The following is a 13,793-nucleotide window of genomic DNA, read 5'->3' on the forward strand; positions in this document are numbered from 1 at the left end:
TTGTGCTGTGTGCTCTGTGATATGGCTAATCTATGGGCGCCTTTGTGGAGTGTGGGATCTGTTCCATAAATTCACACTGATTTGAATAAAATTGAGGAAGAGTTTGGGGAAGGGAGAATCCCTGGTCCCTTATTGCTCTACTGAATGTACTTTGAAATTTTTAATGAGCAGAGTGAATGATTCACTTTTAGATAATTCCATACCAGAGGAAGGGAGTAAATACCAAATATATACCTATGGTTAAAAAGATCCAACCCTTTTTAAAATTTTTAGCTTAAGGACACTGTGCTGCTCTTCAAATTAACCACTTACGCTCCTGTCTCGAGATCTTTGTATCTTCTATTTCCTCTGTCTGGCAAGCCTGTCCCCCAGATATCTTTGTGTACAGCTCTCATTTATGCAGTTCTCTCATAAAAAAAAGTTATTTTTTCAGAAAGGACTTCCCTGATCTCTACTTACATGAAAGCAGCTCTAGTCCCAGCCCCTACCGCCATTAGCCACTAATTCTCCGTCCTTCACTCTCAGCTTCTGCATAGCTTTTTCGTCACCTGGTATGTTTCTTCACTTGTGTTCCGTCTCCTTTCATTAGGACTGTAAGAGCCAGGTGAGTAGAGATGCATCTTGGTTTGTTCACTGAGGTTAGGTTGTGCCTAGAATCATTCCTGGAACATAACAGGTGTATAATAAGTATGTGTTAAGGATTTGTTTAATGAATAAATGATGCAATGAAAAGCAGGTTAGTTAGTACATAACTAACTTTGTGTTAAGGATTTGTTTAATGAATAAATGATGCAATGAAAAGCAGGTTAGTTAGTACATAACTAACTTTGACATCCTTACATGTACATACATAGTATATATAAGTATATACAGTGTACATATATAGGATAGTATATATTACAGTGTATGTATTATTTTTATATGTTTTAAAAATATGCTTTAGTAATTTTCAACAAGTGAAATAGAAGGATGGGTTTCTGGAGAGGAAGGTGAGGACGACAACGTTCGTGTTGCTTTCTATTGTTACCTTTCCTCCTATCTAAAACCTTTCGGAATGAACCACGAGAGACGGTGGACTCTGGGAAACAAACTGAGGGCTTCGGGGGGGGGGGGTGGGGGATTGGGATAAGCCGGTAATGGGTAGTAAGGAGGGCACATATTGCATGGTGCACTGGGTGTTATACGCAAGTATTGAATCATGGAACATTGCATCAGTCAATCAATAAATAAAACCTTTCACCTCTTTAAGTACCTGCAAAGAATTTGTCTTTTCACCTCTTGTGGTTCTCCTGCCTCTTTCATCTCTTTTCAGTAATAGTTATGGTGAAATTTTTCTTCCCGTGAATCCCCTGAAAGGCATTCTTTTTTATATTAACAAGCAAAAAGTAGTAGGAGACTATAGCTCAGGGAAAACTGTATAGAAACGAGAGGAAAGCATATCTTACCTACAGAAATTATACTTTCAACTATCTGCATTTCTCATGCTATTATTAAAAATACCTCTGCTTGGATAGAACCATTTTGTTTCCATGCTGACTTCTTTGCTTTCTCCTGTGAACTTTTTAAATTCGGTGTTTGGCAGCAGTTTTGTTTTCCTTGGAACTGAGTACTGTGTAACATACTGTTAGCTGAAGGCTGTGATGTAGAAATGTATTATTAAAAATAAAAGAGAGAGAGAGAAGAATTTATTCCATAAGGATGAAAATGACTCAGTGTCAAGGAAGTTAGGATTTTCAAAATGCTTTAAATAACAGATTGTGTTTCTTTTAAAGGAAGTATACTTTGTTTCCTAGAAATAAATTTAAGGGTATCCACTTTGCCTGTCTTGATTAATGGGAGCTGGAAAAGAAGAAGGATAATTTTTTTTTTTTTTTTTTTTTTTTTTTTTTTAGAGAATTCCTTCCTCAGATGGCAAGTTTTTTGTTTAGCATATGTGGGCATAACCTTGGTACCCTGTATTTCCCAAATCTTCTTATTAAGATGCCTTTTCCCAGAGGAATAATCATAGTTAAAGAGCTCAGAAGGTAGTTTTTATAGAAGGTGAGAGACATTCTTTTTTCTTCCTGAATTAAGCAGCCATGTATTCTTTATCAACTAGAATATATTTGAATATCCAATTTTTTTCATTTTTCTACACTTAGTATCTGTCTCTGTCTCTCTCTTACATTTCTAGAAACTTTATATAACTAATAGTAAAATCATAAGCATTTCTTTTCCAGAAAGAGTATCATATCATGTTAATGAACTTTCGGTCTCTTTTCCCAGAATTATCTAGGTATCATTGCTGCTATTCATTGTCTTGAAAGTTTAGCCCAGATGAATTCAATAGGAGAAAGAAAAAAATCTACAGTTTCTACTTCTGTTCCTCATGGTCCATGACCCATTTCTATCTTTTCTCTAACCCCATGAAAATGTCAAATGCCTACTCTTGTCATCTGCAACTTAATACCAAACCTCCCTGTTTGAGTCAGTGGATGTTTTGACTTTCTCCTTGATATCTCATCAACATCAGTTTGCCCTTAATTCTGAAATTCACTGACTTCATTGTGCAAGCTCCCCTATTCATTATTTATTATAACCAGCCAAGTTTTTTGATTTCTTCTAATCATTAGTCAAGAGAGTGAGGCTAGTGAGGTGTCTAGGTACTTCCTAAAACATTTAGCCCTATGGTTCTGTTTAGTGGGCCAAATGCTTCATTTTAATTTAAATAATCTGTAGTGTTAAGTCAGGCAGTTTATCACATGATGGATGATTTTTTTTTAAAGGATAGTGAAAACATTGTGATTATTTTAGTTGGTCTATGATCTAAGAACAGTGCTATTATGACAGTTAAATAAATTCTATGTGCAAATAAGACAAAAATTCATGTGCTATCATGTGCTTATCTTCCCCACTCCCCATCTCACTCCCATCAGTGCCAGGTACGCTGTAATCACGGAGATCATAGGGCCCTGACACTCTGGGCAGCAGCCCCACCACCTCTTTCTCTGCACTTAACAAGTTGCAGAAAATATTATAACAAACCTCAGACATTCAATATTAAAATGATTGTTAAAGTTTGATTCAGGTTATTTTAATTAAAAACAAATCCTTTGTATGATTTCCTCAAGTCCAAACGGGGAAAAATCTTGTTGAATTATCTTGTTTATCATTTCAGTTTATTGCTTTTTAGATTGTATTTCACATAGCATGTAGATTTCTAGAACTCTTCGTTACTTTGAAAAAGTAGTAATAGTATTTAAAAATACACTTGGACATATTAACGCATGGCTGGGCAACTCAGACTTTTAAATAGAGTAATGATATTAATATGTAATATAAATATGTAATAATAGAATAACATAAAATGCCTTTACCCTAGATCTCTCTCGTTAGTCTACTGTATAATGCTAGCAAATAACTCTCTCTGATATATAACACATGTGGCAAATTTTACTATGGTATGTTTCAAAATAAAAGGTCAGATTTAGAGAGTGAACTTTTGGAGGTTTATAAATTCTGGCTTAGAATGATCAAGTTTATCTTGTTCTGTGCTAAGTGATGACTCCAATGAATTTACATTTTGAAAGTTTTTGTTTTCAGACTAAAAATCATCTTTTTTTTTTTTAAGCGTAGTTACTGATAGAAGGCAGTGAAATGTGTGCTTTTCTTATTTTAGTTCTGATCCTGGAGAAATGTTATCTTTTTGACTTACTACCTGTCATTATCAAATATTCCAAGTCAATATATTGTGGATTATAACTTGTGTTTGTGGTTTATTTACCTCTTTTTACTGTGATACTCATGCTAGTAGAATTTACCAGGTTATCCTGTTAGTTGAAACTCATTAGCAAGAGAATAGTAGGCATAACAGTCTTTTATGAAGTATTATTTTTCTGAAGATGTAGATAAAACAATGAGGGAAAGGAGAAGATAATCCTTCTGCTTAAGAATTATTTTACTCTAGACTGAGGAATCACAGGCCTGTACCTCTGAAACCAATAACACATCGTATGTCAATTAATTGAATTTAAATAAAAAATGTTTAAAAAAATTATTTTACTCTAACAGGGTAGTACTCAAGTTTATCGTTTATTTGAAGTTGACAAAACAAGCATCCCATCTTCCTGTTATTTTCTTTTTCTTACTATTATTGATAAAAGGTATTCCCAAGGTCTCAATAAGGGAGGTGATTGAAATGTGTCGGGATGGTTTTTGATAGTTCTAGTGAACAACTAATTAAATGGTCTTAATTTATATGTTTCTAAATCAGACTATTTATTTCATTAGTTGATTAGTGTTTAACTTTTTTATAGTCGACTTTAAATGACTATTAATGAATATTTACTAGCAGATGTAGTGCCATTAAATCCAGAAATTAAAAAAAAATTAAAGCATTAAAGAAATATCAACTATCTAAGCATTCAGTTTTATATGATGATTACCTGGGCTAATTTACCCAAAATTGTGTGCTAGCTAAATTAAAATTATATCATTTCACTAATTCCAAGGCTTAAAATAACCGATCATCTTATTAAAAATGAGTAATTTAAAATTACTTTGTTATATTTCTCACTTATTATACCATGAGCATTTCACATGTAATTTTGTAAAAAGGCCCTAAAAGCCAAATTTGAAATGCTCTATTATATTCTTTTTATACTCTAATTTAGCAGATAGTTTCCCTTTTGTTGGATAACACGGTGATTGACACATTGTAATTAATGAATTTTTACATTTTTATTTTCTAGTTGAAAGAGTAGGAATTTTTGAGAGTATGCAATATGTATTAAAATTGATAAATATAGTATATGTCTATGTATTTATAAATGTGTAAATATATACGTGTGTATCTATACATTACATACTGACAATATATATGCATACTTAGCTCTCTAAATTCTACCAAATATTCAACATGATCAGATCGCTAATTTAATAGGTAAGAGTCATCTCGTTATTGTTTATACTGAACTTTTTCACTTCAAATAAAATTGTTGCTCAGTATTGATTATTGATATTAATTTTGTGAACTGTCTTTGTCCTTTCCTCTAATTATTTACTAGGGTTGCATGACTTTCAAATTTGTAGAGCTCTTAATGTACTGAAGATATTATTTTTTACCTGGCATTTAATGGAAATATTTTGCCAGTGTGACGTTTGTGCAGACATTTGAAGTTTTACATGCTGGATCATAATCCTCTGTGTGTGTTTTGTTTAGTTTGGATAATCTTTTTATATTTCAAGGTAGTCTAAATATTTGCCTGGGTATTATTTTATAGTTACCATTTCATCTTTTTAAATTTGTCTTTTTATCTAGAATTTATATTTGTATGTGTTATAAGGTTCAGCTCTCCTTTTTCCCGAAGAATCTGTTTCTCTCTCTCTCTCTTTTTCACTTGTGGACTAATTCATCAGATACTCATTGATTTTTATATTTTCTTTTTCATATTTTGACATTTCACAACTGTCCACTACATTTCATTCATTTACATTTTGAGTCTTAAATCATTGTCCTGTAATTTGGGTTAAATTTTACAATATGTTTTAATAACCCTCTAGGGTATTACTCTCCTAATATTTTCTGATTCTTATCAGTTTATTCTCTCAGATAAAATGCACATAGTCTTTTTTTTCTTTTTTCAGTTTCCTAAACAAATATGAATAGCTTTTGATTGAGATTGGTTTAAACCTGTCAATTTGGGTGGAACTGAACTTAATAATTCTATAGAATTCGGTCTTCTAAATCAGGAACATTGTATGGCCATCAGTAAGGTCTTACTATTTTCTGTATATGGTTAAAAGCATTTTTTGGTAATGTTCAAAAATATTGCTTTTTTGTTACTATTGTGAACAGTTTTTTATTGTATCTACTAAGGGGTCATTGCTGTTGTATAGAAAAGCTAATAAGGTATATTAATATGTTGAATAGTCCATCCTCTTCATGTGCTAACTTATTAGTGATGGGAAGTTCTTCCATTGGGACCCATGAGTAGTAAGTGTACTGGACAGATGAATGGAATTTTATTCCTCTCAGTCAATATCTTATATGTTCTTAGTTTTCTTCGAGTTACATGTTATTTTCAGTAAGTAAATCATGCTTTGTAAGCAGAGTAGCTCAGGTCTATCACAACTACGGGACTAGCTTGATAATGTTTTATAGTGTCTTTTTTTATGAAAATCTACATTTTGTGACCTTGGGGGGTGTATTTCGCATTAAATCATTTCACTCTTCAGAACTCTCATATTTTTGTGATATTATCAAAACAGAACTAAAAATGATTGAAATATTTTGGCCTTCTCATTTTTATCAGTCATGACAGTAAATTAAGCTATACTAATGATTTATTTAGCATATTTTCTTAATAAGCTAGAAGCTTAATGGCATGTAAAAAGCTTAACCCGGGTTAACATCTTTCTAAGATGTTCCTGACAACCATAAAGCTGTAGAGTAGCAGACTCTATCACACAGTGATATTAAAATACCTTCAGAACCACTACACATCAAAATATTAGCTATCAAACCAGAAATTATTATTACTTTAGGTGTGTTAATTCATTCATGATAGCTGCTTCATACATTCATATTAAAACATAGATTTCAAAAACATAATTATTCTTTAGAAGAAATAGTAAAAATATTCGCCACATAAAATAAGTATCATTAAATTTACGGTAGTTATTATATTATATTACAGCTCATGGGGCATTCAGAATGGGACCACAAACGAGGGCCAAGAGGATCACAGGTAAGTTTGTTTTCCTTTCCTTTATTTTGCATTTTGTTTCTTAATGTTTTGAGCCATGAATCTTCTAAAACTCAAGCAATAACAAGTAGAGAGAGGAAGCGGCAAATAATCATGCCATTTGTTTTTATTTAAGTTAGCTGTGATTAAAGTCGGGTTTCAAATCCCAAAGGCAGATGCCTGTATAGTCTTCCTGAGAGCTTTCTGGTATCCCAGATTGCTTGTGTTTATATGAATGTAGATTTTATATTCATCTTGTCTCTGCACAATACATTTTGATCAGCAACCCACTCTCTTGCTTTTATTCACTTCCTTTGATAATTTTTCTATGTATTTTCTTTCTTTCTCTATCTTCCTGTTTTTGGTTAAATATTTTGAAACATAATCAAAGTAAACCCTGAACTAATTACAGATTCTGTCTCCAAATTAACTGTCTTCGTCTTAGGGAAATAGAAAGATGAAAGGACCTATTATTTTTGAAAAGAAACAAATTCTGAACCTTTCTATATTACCAGATTGTTTTCATTGTCTTACTTTATGTCTTAGGCAAGGGGAAAAACTTCCATGACGCATTTATGCTTTTTAATGACCTAATTAGACAATGTGGATTTGTTTTGCTTCCATAATTACTTTGCCTGACAGAATAAGGGCTGAGTTTTACGCTAAGAAAATTCTCTCTCCTCCTGCGGTATTTTGTGAAGAAAGATGAAAATCCTTTTATCTCCTAGCAGTCTGTGTGTTTACCTGATTGTAGAGAGCCAAATAAAAATTAAGTGGGTGGGACATTTTTACTTCTCCTGTTCACACTTTCTAATTGCTACTAAAAAATATGGTTAAAAGAAAGCAAGTTGAATATGCGGTACCGTATATGAGAGTTCATTATCAAATATAAGATTCTCCCAGGTTTTTTACAAAGCGGACATGGACCTGTGCTATCATTAAATTTGCCTGGTAGTTATTTAATTTAGGTCACTAGGAAAATAAAACCCAGTCAATCAGTTGTTTTAAGTTGAGATTTTAATAGCCACGGTTTTAATTTCATCCATTATCAACTTGATTAGTAAATAATATAAACCACTCCAATTAAGTTAGTTATCCGAAAGAATTTCTGTCTTGCCCTTCTTTCACTCTTACTTCCCCTTCTCCATTTTCTCTGTCAGGCTTTCCCTGTATACACACCTGTAATATTTTAAATCAGAATTTGCAGCAAGATTGGGAATGAAATGATGAATGTATGGTAAATGCTTTGTGATTCCAACCCAATTAAATACTAAAGATGAGCCCAAGTACGAAATTCAACAGTTCCTGATTATTGCCACCAAAAATATTTTAATATTCAAAACTTGCCAAGTAACTTCACAATGACATGCCCTTTCAAAGTAACGTGGTGCTACGTATGTTTGTTTAAAATAAGTATTATTTACTCATGTGATTTATTTGGGGTTTTTTTTTCAAGTTTTTACTTAAAATCTAGTTAATTAACATATAGTATAATATTAGTTTCAGGGGTACAGTATAGTGATTCAACACTTCTGTACACCTGATGGGTGCTCATCACAGCAAGTGCCCTGCTTAATCTCCATCACCTATTTCATCCATTTCCTACCCCACCCCCTCCATCTCCCCTCTGGTAACCATCAGCTTGTTCTCTGGAGTTAAGAGTCTGTTTTTTGGTTTGCCTCCCTTTTTCTTTTTTTTGAATGAAATCATATGGTATTTGTCTTTCCCTGGCAGGCTTATTTCATTTAGCATGATACTCTCTTGCTCTGTCCATATCATTATATATATAATATGTGTATTATATGTATGTGTATACATACATACACAAATAAACACATACGCACAATGGAACATTACTCGGCCATAAAAAAGGATGAAATTGTGCCATTTGTAACACGTATAACCTATTTGAATATAACGTATCTTCAGGTTTGGATTGGTCACTCTGTCTTATAAGTTAGAAAAAAAATGTCATAAAAGCACAATACTGCTCGTGTTAAATTTAAACATAAAAAACCCAGAGTGAAAAATTTTCAATTCCAGATATTGCACATAGCTAAAAAACTTCAAAATTCCACATACACAGAATATATTCATAAACAGAGTTTGATCACATTTGAAAGCCTGAGATAGTTCTGAAAGACAAATGCGTTGGAACATTCTTGCATGAACTACCATTATCAACATCAAGGTCTGTCTTAGACCTTTCAACTAGCTAAATAAGTATTTTCAGTGAGTATAGCTTTGTCTCACTTTGATTTCTCAACTCATAAAAATTAAGGTAAAAAGCAAAAACATACACCAAATCCTGAAAACAGTAACTATAACAAAACCATTGAAATTTCAGATGAACAAATTAAGTGTTAGGTAATAACTTCTTATCTAAATTTAACTGCCCACTGGGGGGTAAAAAGACACTATATTTATGTTTTAGATCATTGATCCCTTATCTTGCTATTATTTCCTTGGATAATACATCTAAGCCTTCTAGACATTTCAAAAGAATTTCAGACAGACTACATCTGAATACAGATTTCTTAATAATTTACTAATACTCAAACCCCATCTCTGTTTAGTTTAATTGAAGACACTTAGGAAATTATTAAGCACTTATTATGTGTACAGCATTGTAGTAGGTCTAAGTCTGATGAGAAACTGAGTTGATAAGGTAACTACATTCCAAGAGCTCACAAGTTATGTTTGGATAGAATAAGACTTAAATATATACTCTGCATATAAGGAAGACTAGTAAGTGTAAAATTAAATATATAAACAAAATATGATAGGAGTTTAGGTGGGACACAATATTTATCCTTAGTAGAACTACTTCTTGGAGTTGCTATCTTCAACGTGAACCTTCTATGTTGGGTAAGGCTTTATTTTATTTATTTTTTATTTTTTAAAAATTTTAAAAGATTTTATTTATTTATTTGAGAGAGCAAGAGAGCGCAAGAGAGAAAGAAAGAGAGAGCAGAGGGAGGAGTAGACTTCCTGATGAGCAGGATGCCTGATGCAGGGCTTGATCTCAGGACTCTTGGATCAAGACCTGAGCTTAAAGTCAGACACTTAACCGACTGAGCCACCAGGCTCCCCGGGTAAGGTTTTAGAAGTGCAATGGGAAGAATGGGAAAAACTTGAGTAAAAGGCTAAACTGGCAGAGTGTAGGACATGTTTGGATATATGTGAATTTTCTCTGTAACTGCTTTGTCAACACGTGTTGGCTAAGGATTGTTGCAGGAACTACTGAGAAGGAATGATTCAGAGACTGTCATATGTTATTGATTAGACACATGAGGAAGAAGTCAGGAGGGTCAAGATTTTGAAATTCAGTACTTGAGGAATTGGTGCCATTCACACAGACTAGTTTACAGAGAAGACAGTGAATTCAGTGTTAGCAATGTTAAGTGAGAAGTGACAATGATAATTCTAAAAGGAAATTTCAGATGAGTACTTGAGGTGTACCATTCTGGTGCTCTGTAGCCAGATTGGAGCCAGATTAGAGTTCTGTAGTCATTTGGGAATTGAACTACATCAGGAGATAGATTGTAGAAGAAGAATATTATAAGGGAAAAACAGAAAAAAGACTGATTCTTGGGGAAGGCTCATTGGAAGGGCTGGGAGGAGCCTGGGGAGAGAATTAAAGCATGCCCATGTTCTCCTAGGAGACCAGTTGAAGGAGAAATTGTGCAGAATGAAAAGTTGTATACTATCAAGTCACACGAGGAGGAGGGTTGAGACCACAAACAAAGGTTCAAGAAAACGAAAAACATGGGAAATGCTTTTTGATATAGTGATTGGCAGGACATTCGTGAACTTTGAGAATGCCATTTTGATCAAGAAGTGATGGAAAGCAGAATACAGAAATTAAGTGAATAGCGTAAGATAGTAGAATGTTCTCTTGAAGGAGTTTTGCTTTAAAAGAGCGATGGCAGCGGAAATGAGTGAAATATCTTTTTATGCTGAGGTGAGATGTATGTCTTAACCATTATTAATGGCAAAGAACAAAGAATCAGTGTAGAGAAGAAATCACCAAAAAGTCTCGACACTGGTTTGTTTAAGGAATGAAAAATGGTGTGGTTCAGGGAAGGGAATGTATGTTCTTCCAAAGTGACCCTTTTGGCATCTGTTTATCTGTTTTTCTCACATGCCACAAATCCCCGGCCCAAATCCTACCATTCACCCTAGTCAGGAAAACTAACCATGTTCTCAAGTGAACTAATAAGTAGATTCACCAAAAAGCACAAATGAAGAAGCTTTGGAAAGAAATAGAGACATCTATCCCAGAATAAGGGATAAGAAATAGGGACAGATAGTACAAAATAAAAGATACATTGTGAGCCTAATGATTTCTATTTTTTTGGTAGAGAAAGGTACAAAAAGTTGATGGTTAATAGTGGAAGGTCTTGAATGGTAGGGAAAAAAGTAAATTTGTTTTGCGTATCTAAGGGGACTGGCTTGATGTTTGAGCATCAGGAAATGTCTAGTAAAAACAGAGGTGTGTCATCTTCTGTGAGTGGGTAGCCTGCAAGACAAATTTTAACCTATTTTATGTTGATTCAAAAAAGCACCAATATATGTCAGGCACTTTTTTTTTAGCCTCTGAGGGGTCAAAAATGAACTGAACAACTTGGGTCTTTAAGAAGCATGCAGTTTTACCTAAAGTCAGCCTTAGCTAAAGGATAAAAAATAATCAGATAGTATTGAGATCATTAATCATTGTAAGATAGAGTTAAGCTTCTCCTGGCCTTCCCTCCATGTGCTTAAGAAGTAAGAGATTTTCTCAAATTTGATGTGGTCCCCCAAAATTATATGTGTACACTATCATGGATAATAAGGAGGTGTGCCCTTCAGATATTTATCATATGGAAAAATGCATATCTTGCTTCAAGTAAATTGCACCAGTTAATTGCTTAGGACTTTGTAGACTCATCAATAATTTAATTCAGATTGATTTATTTACTTGCAATAATTCTGTGATATAATTTGTCACCTCACTCAAAGCTTTCTGGCTGTTATTTCTTGTCCCTCTCGTTCTTCTTCATCTCCTCCTCTACCTTCCACTCCCCCTCCTCCTCTTCATTGTTTTTAAGTATATATTCTCCAATCGTAGATCATCCAAATTAGGGAATATGCTAAACGATGGACGTCTAACAGCATGCGGAGCTCTTTTATCTGGCAGTATTCCCAGGAATACCAAATGAAGTCAGGGATGAAATTCTCAGAAGGCAATTAGTTTTTTATTTTTCTTTAAATTCTTGAAGAAAAGTTTTCCAGTGGGAAGTGAAGAAGGGCAATAGAAAATCGCTCTCCTTTGAAAAGGTTAAAAATGATAGGCGTGGATTCCAAGGAGCCTTGTGGGAAAAGATTCCTTTAGTTTGTGAATTTGTGAACTTACTAAGATTTTAATGTACTAGGAGCCAGCAGGCTCCTTTTTACCAATAGTTAGAGACTAGCGGGTTCCTTAGTTATTTAGTGTGTTATTGATGACATAGAGACTACCAGCCAGGCTTTATCAAATAGACTTAAGACCACTTATTGGGAAAAAACAAACAAACACTTTGTGTGTGATTTGTCTAGTTCTGTAGACAATGAAATTCTGGTTAGTATGTTCCTAAATAAGTGAAGTACTGTATGTACAATACAAGAAGATAGCTGAATATTCTGATAGGAAAAATAAGTTATCAGATAAAATGAAGCAAAGATGGATAGGTAACATACCAAAGTTTACGGGATGCAGCAAAAGCAATTTTAAGAGGAAAGTTCATAAAGATAGAATCTACCTCAAGAAATAAGAAAAGTCTCAAACAATCTAACTTTACACCTCAGGGAACTAAAGAAAGAAGAAACAAAGCCTCAGGTTAGTAGAAGGAAGGAAATGACAAAGATTAGAAAAGAAATAAATGAGATAGAGACTAAGAAGAAAATAAAAGCTGGTTCTTTGAAAAGATAAAATTGATGAACGAAACAACCTGTAGTTAGATTCACCAAGAAAAGAGAGGAGACTCAAATAAGTAAAATCAGAGATGAAAGAGGAGATGTTACAACCGATACCACAGAAATACAAAGGATCCTAACAGACTACTATGAACAGTTAAATTATATGCCAATAAATTGGACAACCCACAAAGAATGGATAAATTCCTGTAAACATACACCTACCAAGGCTGAATCATGATGAAATAAAAAATCTGAATAGACCAATTACTAGCAGGGAGATTGAGTCAGTAATCAGAAAAGTTTCAACAAACAAAAGTCTGGGACCAGTTTCCCTGGTGAATTCTACCAGATATTCAAAGAAGAATTTCTTCTCAAGCTCTTTCAAAAAATAAAAGAGGGGAAACTCTTCCAAACACATTTTATGAGGCCTGCATTACCCTGATACCAAAACCATACAAGGGTGACATACAAAAAGAAAACTTAAGGACAATCTCTCTAATAAACATAGATATGAAAATCCCCAACACAATATTAGCAAATCAAAATCAACAGTACATTAAAAGGATCATACACTGTGATTAAGTGCGATTTATTCCAGGGATGCGAGGATGGTCCAACGTTCACAATCAGTCAATGTGATATACCACATGAACATGAAGGATAAAAATCATATAATCATCTCAGTAGATGTAGATAAAGTGACAAAATTCAGCATCCATTTATGGTAAAAATTCCCAACAAAGAATGAACATACCTCAACATAATAAAGACCATACATGACAAGCCCATAGCTAATATCATATTCAACATTGAAAAGTGGAAAACTTTTCTTCTAGGATCAGGAATAGATATTCATGCTCACCACTTTTTTTAATTTATTTTTTTTATTTTTATTTTTTTATTTTTATTTTGTTATATTAGTCACCATACAGTACATCCCCAGTTTTTGATGCAATGTTCCATGATTCATTATTTGCATATGACACCCAGTGCACCATGCAATATGTGCCCTCCTTAATACCCATCACTGGCCTATCCCAATCCCCCACCCTCCTCCCCTCTGAAGCCCTCAGTTTGTTTCCCAAGTCCACAGTCTCTCCTGGTTCATTCCCCCTTCTGTTTACCTCCCCC

The 13,793-nt window shown here is 33.7% G+C and overlaps 1 protein-coding gene across 2 annotated transcripts in view; it reads left to right on the forward strand.

The window, feature by feature from the left end:
* PDE3A (phosphodiesterase 3A) overlaps positions 1-13,793 on the forward strand; it is a 312,963-nt gene that overhangs the window by 180,120 nt on the left and 119,050 nt on the right. For both annotated transcript variants that reach the window (XM_045781385.2, XM_045781386.2), the window contains exon 2: positions 6,678-6,728. In XM_045781385.2, coding sequence (XP_045637341.2) covers positions 6,678-6,728 — 51 coding nt within the window. The remainder of the gene's footprint in view (positions 1-6,677; positions 6,729-13,793) is intronic.

Source organism: Ursus americanus, chromosome 25 (genome assembly GCF_024610735.1).
Source record: "Ursus americanus isolate L20-20 chromosome 25, mUrsAme1.1.p, whole genome shotgun sequence".
NCBI lineage: Eukaryota > Metazoa > Chordata > Mammalia > Carnivora > Ursidae > Ursus > Ursus americanus.